We start from the raw sequence: 15,013 nt of genomic DNA on the forward strand, positions 1-15,013 counted from the left end.
AAATCAACAAGACTACCCAGAAAGCATTTTTAATCATGACTATCGGTTATGGTTGTCATTTGCAGATTTGTTTGTATGCTTATGTAGATATGAATATGGTCAATTACTAGTCTATATACAGTATATATAAGTTCAAAGACTGTAGTGGGTCATCAGAAGAGATAGGTTTCACTGCTTTCCTGAAGATCATTAGGCTTTCCAATGGTCTGATGTGCTGAGGTATTAGATTCCATAGCTTTGGAAGGAAGTGAAGGATCATTTACATGCTGTTTCAAGGTGGAGGGATTGTTCTGGAGCAGGGATCTCAAAGTCCCTCCTTGAGGGCCACAATCCGGTTGGGTTTTCAGGATTTCCCCAATGAATATGCATTGAAAGCAGTGCATGCAGATAGATCTCATGCATATTCATTGGGGAAATCCTGAAAACCCAACTGGATTGCGGCCCTCAAGGAGGGACTTTGAGAGGAGGAATGGGTGGAAAAGTGGCAGATGAAGTTTAACATAGACAAATGCAAGGTGATGCACCTGGGTAAGAAAAATAAGGAACATGAATATAAAATGTTAGGTGTAACATTGGCCAAAACTGAACAACAAAGAGATCTGGAGGTACTGATAGACAGGAACCTGAAACCGTCAACTCAATGCGCAACAGCGGCAAAGAAAGCAAACAGAATTTTGGGCATGATAAAGAAGGGGATCACGAGTAGATTGACGGACGTTATAATGCCGCTTTACAGAGCAATGGTCAGACCACACTTGGAGTACTGTGTCCAGCACTGGTCTCCATACCTAAAAAAGGATATAACCCTCCTGGAAAGGGTGCAGAGGCGAGCCACGAAGTTAGTAAAAGGTATGGAAAATTTGAGCTACAAAGAATGACTCGGAAGACTGGGATTGTTCATCCTCGAGAGGAGGAGACTGAGGGGATATGATTGAGACGTTTAAAATACTGAAAGGATTCGACAAAATAGAGCAAGAATCATCATTGTTCACATTGTCAAAAGTGAAAAGGACAAGAGGTCATGAACTAAAGCTGAAGGGCAGCAGGCTCAGGACAAATGTCAGGAAGTTCTGTTTCATACAACGAGTGGTGGACGCTTGGAATGCTCTCCCGGAGGAGGTGGTGACGGAGACTACCATTCTGGGTTTCAAGTGTAAGTTGGATGCACACCTCCTTGCAAATCACATTGAGGGATACGGGTGATCAGGGTCTCCATCTGGGAGCACCTGGCTTGGCCTCCGTGTGTGTGGGTCACCGGAATAGATGGACCTAAGGTCTGATCTGGCAAAGGCGTTTCTTATGTTCTTATGTACACCCATGCCTTAATGTTTCAACTGGCCTGTCTTATCTCTGCCTGCCCCACTTTAGCCTCCTGAGTTGCCAACTGCCTATGGTTGTTACCAGGGTCCCTCTGTGAATACTGACTTGATGTCACACAACTATATTTTAATTTTATGTTAAGACTCATTTTCCTGAGAGCTTGGCTTTGTTTCATTCTCCTGTGGGGGCAAAGTGCCAGAAAACATGGCTCCTGGGAACACTTTAAAGGCCTGAGACACATAAGGAAACTGACAATTTGCAGTCCTAGCAAACACTGCTTTCCAAGAAGCAAATCGTGTTCATTTTACATCTGCTCTAGAATATAATTTATAGTGATGAGGGGAGGGTGCAAGAAATGCATGAAAGGAATGGGGCAGTCTCTGGGGGGCGAAAGAGGACCTGTATAGGGTTGGATTAAGGGTAAGGGTAAAGGACAATTAGTGGAGGGGCCCTGGCTGGGGTATCTTCAAAGCACCCCTAAATGTTAACCCAGTTCTTAGAAAAAGCCAGTTATTTATTTATGGTTTACACTTGATATATGTTTATTGCATAAAAGGGATTTGAAAATGGATACCATCAATCAACTAGGTCGATTGTTTCTTGTTAATGCCATCAAGTCCGATTTGGCTGGACTATTTCATTCATTCTTACAGACAGTAGGATCTATATACTGACTTAGCCTTTCTATCCCATGTCAATGCTGTCAGGTTTGAAGGCTAAGGTTAGATGAAACTCACATTATCCTACAAAGCAAAGGGGAAAGAGTTCATCAGGCATCCTCTCCTTCCCCTCCACTCTGCAGAACCCGACATAGGGACATAGTTCTCTTCTATTATTTACTGAATATCCTGAATAATGTGTAAATCAAACGTGCACATTTCAAATCCACAGTGCAGATCATTTTGATAGACTTGCTTTTTTTTTTGTGAAAAAAATACAAGTTGCAGGTTCCTTTGACAGTTTACTTTTAGACCATGAATGAATACAAAGAACCACGAAGGTTGTAGAATGAATCGGGAGAAGGATATCTTTGCATGCCATGGTTCGCCAGTACTACAGAAATGCGGCAGAGGAAGACATGTGCTGGAATTCTGATCTTTCCGTGCTTTCCTCCCCTTCTGTTTTTTAACACTTAATTTTCTGCTGAAGATACTCTAATTTCCCATCCTCAGTACCTCTTTCCCTAAACGGCGCACGCCCCTCCCCCTTTGGTCTTGAGTGGAGATAGACGATGCAGCACACTGCGCCCGCCTCCCCTGCACGCCGATAGGCTCTTCCTTCTCGTATTACATCACCCGAGCCCGGGGGTGAGTGACAGTTCAGAGGCACAGTCGCGCCCACTCCGCTATAAACCCGGGGGGTTCACTGCGGCAGTGGCATCGGGAGACCTGCAGCTAGGAGCGGGGCGCCGGCAGGATTGGCATTTGTGGGTAGCAAGTGGCATCGCTCGGCAAAGGAATCATGCGTGAAATTGTGCACATCCAGGCTGGCCAGTGCGGAAACCAGATTGGAGCCAAGGTGAAAAATGGAATGATGGCTATTCTTGTTATCTACCCACCTATCTAACTATTCATCTATCTAGTGTGTAGGATAGAAGATAGGTGGCCAAAAAGCAAGCCTTTTCCAGCGTGTCCTTTGCAGACTGCCAAAATCTCTTTGATGATTGTCTGAATGGTTCACTGTGATAGAAGAGACGCCGTGCTATTGTTCAATAATGGGCTTTACTGAAGATTCACCTAACTATGAACAAGATACAGTAGTTGCACGTTTTGGGTTGGGTGTGTTGTTTGTTTGTTTGTTTTACTTAAAATGTTTTCGCATGATCAAAGACGATTTTTGTGTTTATGATTGCTCCCAGGACAATCGTGTTTTAAATCTGTACTGTCTGGATTTTATGTCTTATCCCCCCCTCCTAAAATGAAATATCATATAGATAGGGGGGGGGGGGGTTTAAATGGCTTTAAACCAGTAGACTTTGTATATACAGTTAAGCATGGGGGTTTCTTTGCACCAGTTTTAGAGGGACACTGGATATTTCACAGTGATATTAGAGAAAGGTGTAGGTCTACTGGTACTAGAAAGAAATTGCTCCGGGGAGGGTCATCTTATGACTAGTGACATAGAGATCAGAGGAGGGGAAAGGGGGGATATAGCCATGGATGAGCTGCTGAATGTGGATAATGGTTTTTAATACTTCATGTTTTCCTATTGAATACATTATGCTTTGCTGTTACAAATTTTAAAATGTTTTGTAATAAATACTGTAAATAATCAAAAAACACCAATTATAGTAAAGGCTTTCTAAATAGCAAAATGGTGAATTTAGCATTTCTCTAGCAGATATCAGACATGTAGAATCTCTTGTTCCCCCTAGCCTGGCTAGCCTCACCTACTTCATTTCACCAGCCTTTCTCTAACACAGTTAATTCCACTTTACAAATGTAACATTATTTTCAATGCCTTTGATAAAATGTCTTCCCCTCCCTCCTCCCCCTTCCACACACTATGTGAATGAATGGGAATTTTCAGTTGTAGGCTATGTCAGAGACAGACATTTTTGCTCCTGTGCATCTGGAATGGGGATTGATGTGCATATTGGGTAACGGCACCTTCTCTCCCTCTTGCTTTTGTAGTTTTGGGAGGTTATTAGCGATGAGCACGGCATTGATCCCACTGGTAGCTATCATGGAGACAGTGATCTGCAATTAGAACGAATCAACGTCTACTATAATGAAGCTACTGGTAATTTCATGATTATTTTTTTGACGTTCAACTCTCGCTTCCTAATCTGCCTTCTGTAACAGGAGTGTAATTCTGTGTGTATGTCTGTGATCTGTATTTGAAAAGACAGTTTTCCTACGAACAATAAAAAAAAAAAAAATCATTGGGAAGGGTTATACAACATGGTCTTTGGCTGTAGTGGTTGACTGGCTTTCTGGTTTCCCTGAGCTGAATGATTGTGTTCTGGTGAGGAAGTTGCTTTCCACACACTGCTCCTCTTGTTTAAATGCTGGCTGAAGCTTTACAACAGCTTTACTTTCCCCTTCCTTCCACAGGTAATAAATTCGTACCACGTGCAATCCTGGTCGATTTGGAACCCGGAACGATGGACTCAGTCAGATCTGGACCATTTGGCCAAATCTTTAGACCCGACAACTACGTGTTTGGTATGTCTTCCAAAGGGTAGCACGTTTCATTTTCTTTCAACATGCCCCACCACAAAATTATTCTCCCTATTCCTGGATTTGTTCAACCACCATGAGTCTGAATTGTGTATTATTTTTGCATCTCCATCTAACACTATCTTATAGTGTTTATTCACCAAATGAGTTTCAAGGGAGAGGATTTTTTAAACTTACGGTTATTACAACAAAAAAAGGTGAAAAGATGCATTTCAGGAACATTGCAGCTACTTAGCAGTAAGAATGTAGCCTGCCCCTTAACAGATGTACGTAGATTTAGTTTCTGATAAAGAATTCTACACCTCAGGATAGGCATGATCTACAGTGGTTCCTAACCCTGTCCTGGAGGACCACCAGGCAGTCAGGTTTTCAGGATAGCTCTAATGAATATGCATGGGGGCAGATTTGCATGCCTGTCACCTCTCATGCATATTCAACCCAAACTGGGCTGGTGGTCCTCCAGGACAGGGTTGGGCAACCACTGATCTAGAACCCTGAAGCTGTGAAAATATTCTCAACCTGAGAATCTCCCTCATTCCTTGCCCCTCCCCCTCCAAATCACAAGGATCTGTGCACTATAACAGCCGCCAACAGCTGTGCATATGTCTTCTAGGATGGGTTTTAAGTGTAAAAGTGTAAGGTTTATCTAGTCTGTGCAGCTTTCTCTTCTGTTTCAATACTACAAATCATGCTTGTTCTATAGTTTTGTACTCATTTCTGTGCAGCCAAGAATCCTCTATGTGCATTTCATACTTTCTTCACTTCACATAGTGTGCTGGCCTCCACCGGCTCCTTTAGGAAACCATTCCATGCATTCACTTCTTCTTGAATAGACGCTTCCTTCGTACTCCTGCACTTACTCCAGGGGTGTCAAAGTCCCTCCTCGAGGGCTGCAATCCAGTCAGGTTTTCAGGATTTCCCCGATGAATATGCATGAGATCTATTAGCATACAATGAAAGCAGTGCATGCAAATAGATCTCATGCATATTCATTGGGGGGAAATCCTGAAAACCCAACTGGATTGCAGCCCTCGAGGAGGGACTTTGACACCCCTGGCTTACTCCCTTTCAATCTCCCTTTGCCTTAAAACAGTGATGCCCAAACCTGTCCTGGGGAAACCCCAGCCAGCCAGGTTTTCAGGATATCCACAGTATTCAAGAGATTGATTTACATACTCTTGCCTCCTTAGTATACAAATCTCTCTTGTGCGTATTAATTGTAGAAATCCTGAAAACTTGACCAGCTTGGGCTCCCCCAGGACAAGTTTGGGAATTCCTGATTTACAACATTCTTTCCCCTAAAGAATGATTACGTTTTGTATGTTATTTATACCTTTATAAATATTTAAGGTCTTTGTCATCTCTCCCCTCATGTGACTCCTGCATTTGGCACTGTGGTGCTTGTGAGGAATAAAGCATGGAAGAGACGACTGACGATACTAGAGGTCTGATTTATGATGGCTTTTCTCCTGTTCTTTATCTATGGGAAAATTATTAGCAAATCAGGCCCTAAGTAAAATATATTCCAGTTTATACAAATAATATGCTGGAATGTGGAGCTAGAATAAAAGAGTAACAAAGCATGCATTGCCAAGAAAACCATTGTGAACTTTCTAAAAGGGCCAATATCATAATGTATACTTAAAACACAATTAGATCTTAATCTAAACCCTGAAAAATACATTAATCCCACTGGCTAAATAGGTTAGACAAAGAGAATATATTAAACTTAGAATAAATAAAAAAAAGATTCAACGGTAAGGGCTCCTTTTACTAAGGTGCGCTAGCGTTTTTAGCGCACGATGGAAATTACCGTGCGCTATGCCTCTAGAACTAACGCCAGATCAATGCTGGTGTTAAGGTCTAGCATGTGCTATTCTGCGCATTAAAGCCCTAGTGCACCTTAGTAAAAGGAGCCCTATGTCTCATAATGTGGAAAAGTACATGAACCTTCATTCAGAAACAGTAACTTTATCTAACATTTTCTATAACTGTGGATCAGTTTGTCATATCACCCTTGACAACCTTGGATCATTTTTTTTTTTTCCATTCCTGACTGTTTCAACTCTCTTGTCATCTCAGGTGGTTCACAAGCTTTTTCTCAGCACTGTAAAGGCTATTTATGGGGAGGGTAATTTTCTGTTAAGTTTTCTCTGCTTGTATGAGGGGCCACTGAAAAGTTCTCAGCCCAACCAACAAAGTTGGGTCAGTCTCCATCAAGGCCTAAACACAGACCAGTGATTTTCCACTTTTTTGTTTCAGTAAGAAAAATATAGAATGAAAAAGGTAGAAAATCGCTGGACAAAGTGTATAGCCCTCGCTGGAGACTTTGTTGGTTGGGCTGAGAACTTTTCAGCAGCCCTTCGTAGGCTTTTGAGTACTTTTGTATAAGTATTGAAGTTTGAAATCTGATTTTTAAAGAACCTTCCTGAGGAATTTCTGTTTCAAAATCTTGGTGGGTTATTGACAGCAAGGAGTTCTTATTTCATGTCATTTACAGATGTAGAGGGTAAAGTAGCAGCAAGCAAGCACTGAGATTTAAGAGGAATAGGGTATATAGCAGGGGCCACACTGAGCCCCTCGGCCCCTAAGCACTGCCCTACTGTGACAGATTGAAGGTCCATCATGACCAATATCTTGTTTCCAACAGTGGCCAATCCAGGTCCAAGTACCTGGCAAGATTTTATGCTACTCATTCTAGAAATAAACAGTGGATTTTCCCAAGTTCATCTTAATAATGTCTTAAGGACAGTTTTCCACTTACGGAGGGCCAGAACAGTTTTCAAAAGTAACTTCTCCCTGGCCTAACACCAGTTTACCTCTGTTGAATCCCTTAGAAAATTCTTCCATACAAGTTTAATTTGCACTGGTCAAACCTGTGAAACTAGCAACACAATTATACAAACCACCATCTCAGAAGTAAATAATGCAAGTAAATCCAAGTGCTCATTTCCAAAGCGCTTAGACTTACAATGTTACATAGTAACATATGTAACTTTGCAAGTCTATGTGTTTTGAAAATTAGCCTCCAAGGGGGTGCTGAAAAGTTCTCAATCCAGCCAAGAAGAGAATGACATGAATATGGTTCGATCAATGATCTGAAGCAATTTCAAAAACACAGAATTTTGTTTCTGCAGACTGGCACTTAACGAAATAACACTCTTCGGCTACAGTGGCAAAATAACACTCAGGGAAGTGTCTAAAAGTGCCTTAAAATAATGTAATTTACATAAATTATAATCCACTTAGATTATAAGTGGAATAGAAATTTTATAAATAAATAAATTTAGGAAATTGGTTGGTTGGGCTGAGAACTTTTCAGCACCCCCCCTCATATATTCTGTCAGTATCATATAGAAATGGCACCATGTTAAAAAGTACACTGGTGGATCTCTTGCAGTTGCTGCTCTGAATTGACTATCTTTCGGCCTCTAAAATCTTGCGACCCCTTACAAAAATGAAGAAGAGGTTCCAATGGGCCCTAACATGTAATTTTTAGGATGTTTCCTTGTGTACAAGAGTCCCAATCACAGTACAAAAATAAGGCAGGAAAAAAACAAAGATTCAAAGGACAGTAATTCTAGTGAAAGGATAATTCAAAAAGAGACTTTTTACACTGAGCTCTTGGGATTACAAGCTTTCATCTTGCTGGTACTTACAGTCACAGTCACACAGTGAAAAGACCAGAATAATAAGGCCTAAGGTTCGCTGAGAGTACTGTACTACGTGGTATCAAAATTATATTATCCAAAATGGAAATTCATAACCTCTGTTAGCTACAAACAGCCTTGTAACAATTTTTTTCCAGTTACACCGAAAAGTCAGAGGGCTAAGAGTGCAGGTTGGGAGAGAATTAATCTGAAGGCTTTTCTTCTTCAAAAGGGAACTTCAATCCTATCATTCAAAGTGGTTAGTTCAGCTTACAACTAATGCAAAACACTGCGGTCAGACTAATCTTCGGTCTAAAGAAGTTCGATCACGTGACGCCATACTTCAAACAGCTACACTGGCTGCCGATGGAAGCTCGTGTAAAGTTTAAGTTCGCCTGCCTCTGTTTTAAAGTTTTTTACAGTCTAACCCCTAAATACATCACTAACCTCTTCTCCTTCTCAGCCAACATATACAAGAGAAGCTCCCACTTGAATTTCGTTTCTCCCCCGATTAGAGGATGCAAACTAAAAAAACACCATGAGCATCTTCTCTCACATCAAGCAGCTCTATGGGGTAAAGACCTAGAACAACTCCTATTGCCCACCACTTATGAGGTATTCAAAACTCACCTATTCCTGAAATACCTAGACAGCTGACCCACTTCTCTCTTTCCCCTCTCTAACGGTGTTCCTGCCCTTTCTCCCTATTGTTCCCACATCCCTTAAGTTAACTCAACTTGTACGTCAACTCAACTTGTACTTCACTAATCTTTTGTAAACTGCATAGAACTTAACGGTACTGCGGTATAAAAACTGTTATTATTATTATAAGAGATGGTGTACTTGTACAGTAAGGCAGAGGCCCGTGCCTATTCCCTGTTGCCACTAAGAGCCTCTTCCCACACCCTTCACATTCATAAGCCCCTTTCCTACATTATAGTGGGCTTTCCGACATCAGTCCTCTGATTCTGCTAGTAGCCTGTTATTATAGTACATTCATTTCAAAATCTGTTGGGGTAGAGAACACGTCATATTGAAATTTCAGGCTGGGAGCTATTGTTTAATGGTGACACTGGCTCAGTGCTCACCTGCTTTGTGTGTTACAGTAATCGCCCTTGTCTCTGACCTCAGACACTGGCTCTGCAGCGTGGCAGGCTTGCCAATGTTGGGTGTGCTACAGCATTGCTTTTTGACATGCAGCCTCAGCCTGCCTATTATGAGCTTACAGTATGCTGGTAGCATGTCCCTCCATCTTATGGCATGGCTTCCTTGGCGAGGAAGAGGGAGGAGACTGAAATCATGGTCGGCTGGCTGTATCAAAGGTGCTGCTTAGATGCTTTTGCAGACGAGCAGCGTAGGGGTCAGGCTGACAGTAAAACTCGGGAAACATAACCTTTATTCCCTTAGTTGAAGGAAAAGAAAGTTTACACTTCTCCCTCGTTATTCGTGGGGGATAGGGGCAGAGCCGGACTGCAAATAGGGAAATACCGCAAATATCTTCTGGTCCAGCTCTGACCCACCCCTGCCTCCCCCCCCCCAGCATCCCGGCCTTACCTGGTGGTCAAGCAGGCTTTCGGGGCAGTAGCGATCTTCCTTTGCTCCTGCCCCGTGCAGATCGCCAATAGGAAATGACTGCTGTGAGTTCCCGTAGTCTCTCGAGACTACGAGGGGAGCTCACGGCAGCCATTTCCTATTGGTGATCTACATGGGGCAGGAGCATAGGAAGATCGCTCCTGCCCCAAAAGCCCACTAGACCACAAGGTAAGGCTGGGATGCCGGGGGGAAGGCAAAATTATGAGGGGGGTTCCCCCCTTCCCCCCCAAAAATCACAATTATGTGAAATCGCGAGTGCCAAAACCGCGAATGGGGAGGGGGAAGTGTATACAGTTGAGAAGTTCTTGGTCTTGTAGTTCATAAAGAATTAAGAGAAATCCTCTTGACCAAAGTTTGGCATGGAAATCGGTTCTAAGTGCTATTCTATAAATCGGTGGTTCCCAACCCTATACTGGGGAATCACCAGCCAATTAGATGTTCAGGATAGCCCTAATGAATATGCATGGAGCAGATTTGCATGCCTGTCACCTCCATTATATGCAAATCTCTCTCATGCATATTCATTAGGGCTATCCTGAACATCTAATTGGCTGGTGATTCCCCAGTATAGGGTTGGGAACCACCGATTTATAGAATAGCACTTAGAACCGATTTCCATGCCAAACTTTGGTCAAGAGGATTTCTCTTAATTCTTTATGAACTACAAGACCAAGAACTTCTCAACTGTATAAACTTTCTTTTCCTTCAACTAAGGGAATAAAGGTTTTAGGTTATGTTTCTCGTTCCTTTGTATATATCTTTACTTCTATCTGGAATGAACCACCAGTTGAGATCAGAACCACTTTTTCTCTTTATGCCTTTAGAAAATATCTAAAGACTTTTCTTTTTCAAAAACTGTTACCCAAGTAATTTCATCTGAGGAATCAGAACAACCTCTCCTTATCATGTAAACCAAGTCGAGCCTCTATTGTTTAGAGCAGAGGTTCCCAACCCTGTCCTGGAGGACCACCAACCGGTTTTCAGGACAGCCCTAATGAATATGCATGGAGCAGATTTGCATGCCTGTCTCTTCCATTATATGCAAATCTCTCGCATGCATATTCATTAGGGCTATCCCAAAAATCTGACTAGCTAGGGTTGGGAACCACTGGTTTAGAGGATGATCCTGTATATAAATCGAAAGATTGAATTGGATGGAAATCCTGTCACATAAGGTACAGATCCCCAGTATTCTGTAATACTGCGTGTATCCTTAGTGAACACTCCTGACCTACTGAAGCCCCTCCTATAGCCACCCCCCCTTTTGAGTTGCACACTATAAAATTTGCACACAGATCTTTATAGAATAGTGTGTAGCAAGATGTGTGGACAAATTCAAAATGGTGCAAATTAATGCCAATAATTGATAGAACTCAATTACTGGTGCTAATTGGCTCATTAGCCAATTTATTTGCATGCACATCTCAGGATAACATGCAGTTTTGCACATGGAAATGTGTGTCATGTACATAGAATCTGCCCCCTTTATTTCTAGTTGAGTAACTGAGATACCACAATTAATGTAGAATGAAACAATTCTTTTTCTCTTTTGCATTTTCCAGAACAGTTATAGAAAGTAGACTAGCAGTTTAATGAGCTATGAGATTACAGTAATATTATTGTTACATAAGGGAATAGTGACATTCAAAGTATATTTTGGTCTCAGCTTTTGGGCAATACATTTTACTGTAATTGCTTCCACTGGGCAATTTATTTTCACTGCATAGCTCAACAGCAGATCAACTTGATTATTGTCATTTAAATGGAAATGTAATAAAACCTCAAGGATTTTGTAAAAAAAAGAATTGTAAATAAATACTGAACATTGCTCTGAAGGAACATTGTTTAGTAGTCATTGTTGTAATGCGGTATATTTCAAATTTGTGTTTTTGTAGGTCAGAGTGGTGCTGGAAATAACTGGGCCAAAGGCCACTATACAGAAGGAGCTGAGCTGGTGGACTCAGTCCTTGATGTGGTGAGGAAAGAATCTGAAAGCTGTGACTGTCTACAGGGTTTCCAACTGACCCATTCACTGGGTGGTGGCACTGGCTCTGGGATGGGAACTCTCCTCATCAGTAAAATCAGGGAAGAGTACCCAGATCGTATCATGAATACATTCAGTGTAATGCCATCTCCTAAGGTGTCAGACACCGTTGTTGAGCCATACAATGCTACCCTCTCCGTCCACCAGCTTGTGGAAAACACCGATGAAACCTACTGTATTGACAATGAAGCCCTGTATGACATCTGCTTCCGCACACTAAAACTCACTACACCAACCTATGGGGACCTCAATCATTTGGTCTCAGCCACCATGAGTGGCGTAACAACATGTCTTCGCTTTCCTGGCCAGCTGAATGCTGATCTTCGAAAGTTGGCCGTCAACATGGTGCCTTTCCCGCGTCTACACTTTTTCATGCCAGGCTTTGCACCACTTACCAGCCGTGGCAGTCAGCAGTACCGTGCTTTAACGGTGCCAGAACTGACACAGCAAATGTTTGACGCCAAGAACATGATGGCTGCCTGTGACCCACGCCATGGCCGCTACCTGACTGTGGCAGCCATGTTCCGTGGCAGAATGTCCATGAAGGAGGTCGATGAACAGATGCTCAACGTTCAGAACAAAAACAGCAGCTACTTTGTGGAATGGATCCCTAACAACGTGAAGACCGCCGTCTGTGACATTCCACCGCGAGGCCTCAAAATGTCAGCCACCTTTATTGGCAACAGCACAGCCATCCAGGAGCTGTTCAGGAGAATTTCCGAGCAGTTCACGGCCATGTTCCGACGTAAAGCTTTCTTGCACTGGTACACCGGCGAGGGGATGGATGAAATGGAGTTCACCGAGGCTGAAAGCAACATGAATGATCTTGTCTCAGAGTACCAGCAATATCAAGACGCTACTGCCGATGAGCAAGGGGAATTTGAAGAAGAGGAAGGTGATGACGAGGCTTAAAAGTCAATAGAATCTGTAGTGAAAAAAAAAAAAAAAAGGCACAGTTCCAATACTGCCACCACGTCTGTTCAAAGTTGTTCTGAAGCATGTTGTTTCCCTACCATTTTATACTGTCAGTGCTCCCCAATACTGCTCATGTCACCATTTTGTAACTTAACTGCCATCAGAGTAAAAGTCATTGTCTGAAATATTTTTTAAGTTAAATAATGTTCACATTTTGATAATAACGAAAATGAAAATGACAGCTTTTAGGTGTTCTGTTTTCATGGATAAAGTCATAAAAAAAAAAAAAGTCTGTGTTGGAACTTGTGTGTTTTTGACTTATTTACTACTGGTTTGTTCCATATCTTTTGCATGCCTAATATGTAGCTCTGTGCTGGTGTGGGATGGGAGGAAGTTTTACCAAAAAAGGTTACCTCACTTTGAACTGGGCCCTATTTATTAATTGTCAGTCAAGCACACATTTCGTACACAGGCATACATGTAGCTTATAGGCTTTATAGAATATTGACAAGAGTGTCATGTAGAACATGGGAAGATAAGAGACCTCTTGATCCATCTGGTCTGCCCATTTATATTTGAGATGGAGCTTTTCTAACTCTTCTGAAAACCTTCCTCTTTGACAGCTGAACCTACATGACTTCTCAGAAATGAACCTTTCCACCTCTTTCTCTAGATGAAGCTTCTAGACAACTGAGACTTCTCGCCCCCCTCTTGCCCCCCCCCTTTCAAGGCCCCCTTTTATTCCCTCCTCCTGATCCCCTTTCAACCCCTCTCTGAAACCTAGAGCCTGAATAAGTATGTGTGACTCACAAATAGAAGATTAGATTAGAATACAATATAAAAAAAAATGTATATTCTGTTACGTTGCCCAATGGCATTGATGCAGATTACAAAAAAAAAAAAGGATAAGGACCAAATATCCTGAACAATTACAAATTAACCTTTCTATATGTAATACAAAAATCTCCCATTGCAAGAAGGACACCGTTGGAAGAGTATTCCAAAATGTTATAACTTGATATGAAAAAGATGCCATAAAATAGATCCCTCTGTGTCAAGCATGTTTGAATTTTGCCACTGTTTTGGTGCCTATCACTGCTGCAGGAAGTCTGCTGTAGGTGAATATAATCACCTCGGAAAAGAATATATATAATTTTCTTGTATTTCTTTTATAAACTCCATCCTTTCAGCTTCATATAGTGTCATCTTGTCTTTATGCAATTTTTATTCCATAGAAAATGCTCCATTCTGAAACTTCTATTGAAGCCTGTTAGATGTTCCTAATTTTTGGGAACTAACCCCAGTTTGTGACCAGTGTCCTTAGCAACATCCTGTCTTCAATTCCAAAGGACACATAAGAGCTGCAGAATAGAGAATGACACGGGGACAAATTTTTCCCCCATCCCCGCGGGGACAAATTTTCCCATCCCCGCGAGTTCTTTTCCTGTCCCTGCCCCATTCCTGCAAGCTCCATCCTCATCTGCACAAGCCTCAAACACTTTAAAATCATAAGTAGCAACATTCTAGAGCTCAGACGGTGATGTCATAATGCCTCATTCCACCAATGCCTAAGCTCCATCCTCATCTGCACAAGCCTCAAACACTTTAAAATCATAAGTAGCAACATTCTAGAGCTCAGACGGTGATGTCATAATGCCTCATTCCACCAATGCCTAAGCTCCATCCTCATCTGCAGAAGCCTCAAACACTTTAAAATCATAAGTAGCAGCATTCTAGAGCTCAGACTATGATGTCATATTGCCTTTTCCACCAATGCCTAAGCTCCATCCTCATCTGCACAAGCCTCAAACACTTTAAAATCATAAGTAGCAACATTCTAGAGCTCAGACGGTGATGTCATAATGCCTCATTCCACCAATGCCTAAGCTCCATCCTCATCTGCACAAGCTTCAAACACTTTAAAATCATAAGTGCTCGAGGCTGGTATGGTTAAGGCAGAGTTTACAGGATGGGGCAGGGACAGTGACAACATTCACGGGGATGGGATGGGAAAATTGAGTTCCTGCAAGGGTGGGGAAAAATTTGTCCCCGTGTCATTTTCTACTGCAGAACAGAATCTCTGTCTCATCCCTAAGAGCACAGCCTATCTTACCCATCCCTCCCATCTTGTTCTGATCCCCTATACACTGTAAGCTATTTGATTGCATCCCCACGAACTACACTCACTAGTGAGATTTCCTGGCTCATACCACGAGTGACACCATCTAAAGCAGAAAGCTGATGCAGTATCGTAGTAAGGGTAGGAGGTGCCCAGGGCGGTGGTGCACCCTCCCCCACCCCCGCTTCTT

At 42.2% G+C, this 15,013-nt stretch overlaps 1 protein-coding gene across 1 annotated transcript; it reads left to right on the plus strand.

Annotated features, from left to right (window-relative positions):
- The first annotated feature begins 2,715 nt into the window (after window positions 1-2,715).
- LOC117355794 (tubulin beta-2B chain) lies at window positions 2,716-12,905 on the plus strand. The gene is made up of 4 exons (XM_033934836.1): window positions 2,716-2,838; window positions 3,954-4,062; window positions 4,377-4,487; window positions 11,641-12,905. The coding sequence occupies exons 1-4, from the start codon at window positions 2,782-2,784 to the stop codon at window positions 12,699-12,701; spliced, it is 1,338 nt and encodes a 445-aa protein (XP_033790727.1). The 5' UTR covers window positions 2,716-2,781; the 3' UTR covers window positions 12,702-12,905.
- The last annotated feature ends 2,108 nt before the right edge of the window (window positions 12,906-15,013 follow it).

This window comes from Geotrypetes seraphini, chromosome 2, assembly GCF_902459505.1.
Source record: "Geotrypetes seraphini chromosome 2, aGeoSer1.1, whole genome shotgun sequence".
Classification (NCBI taxonomy): domain Eukaryota; kingdom Metazoa; phylum Chordata; class Amphibia; order Gymnophiona; family Dermophiidae; genus Geotrypetes; species Geotrypetes seraphini.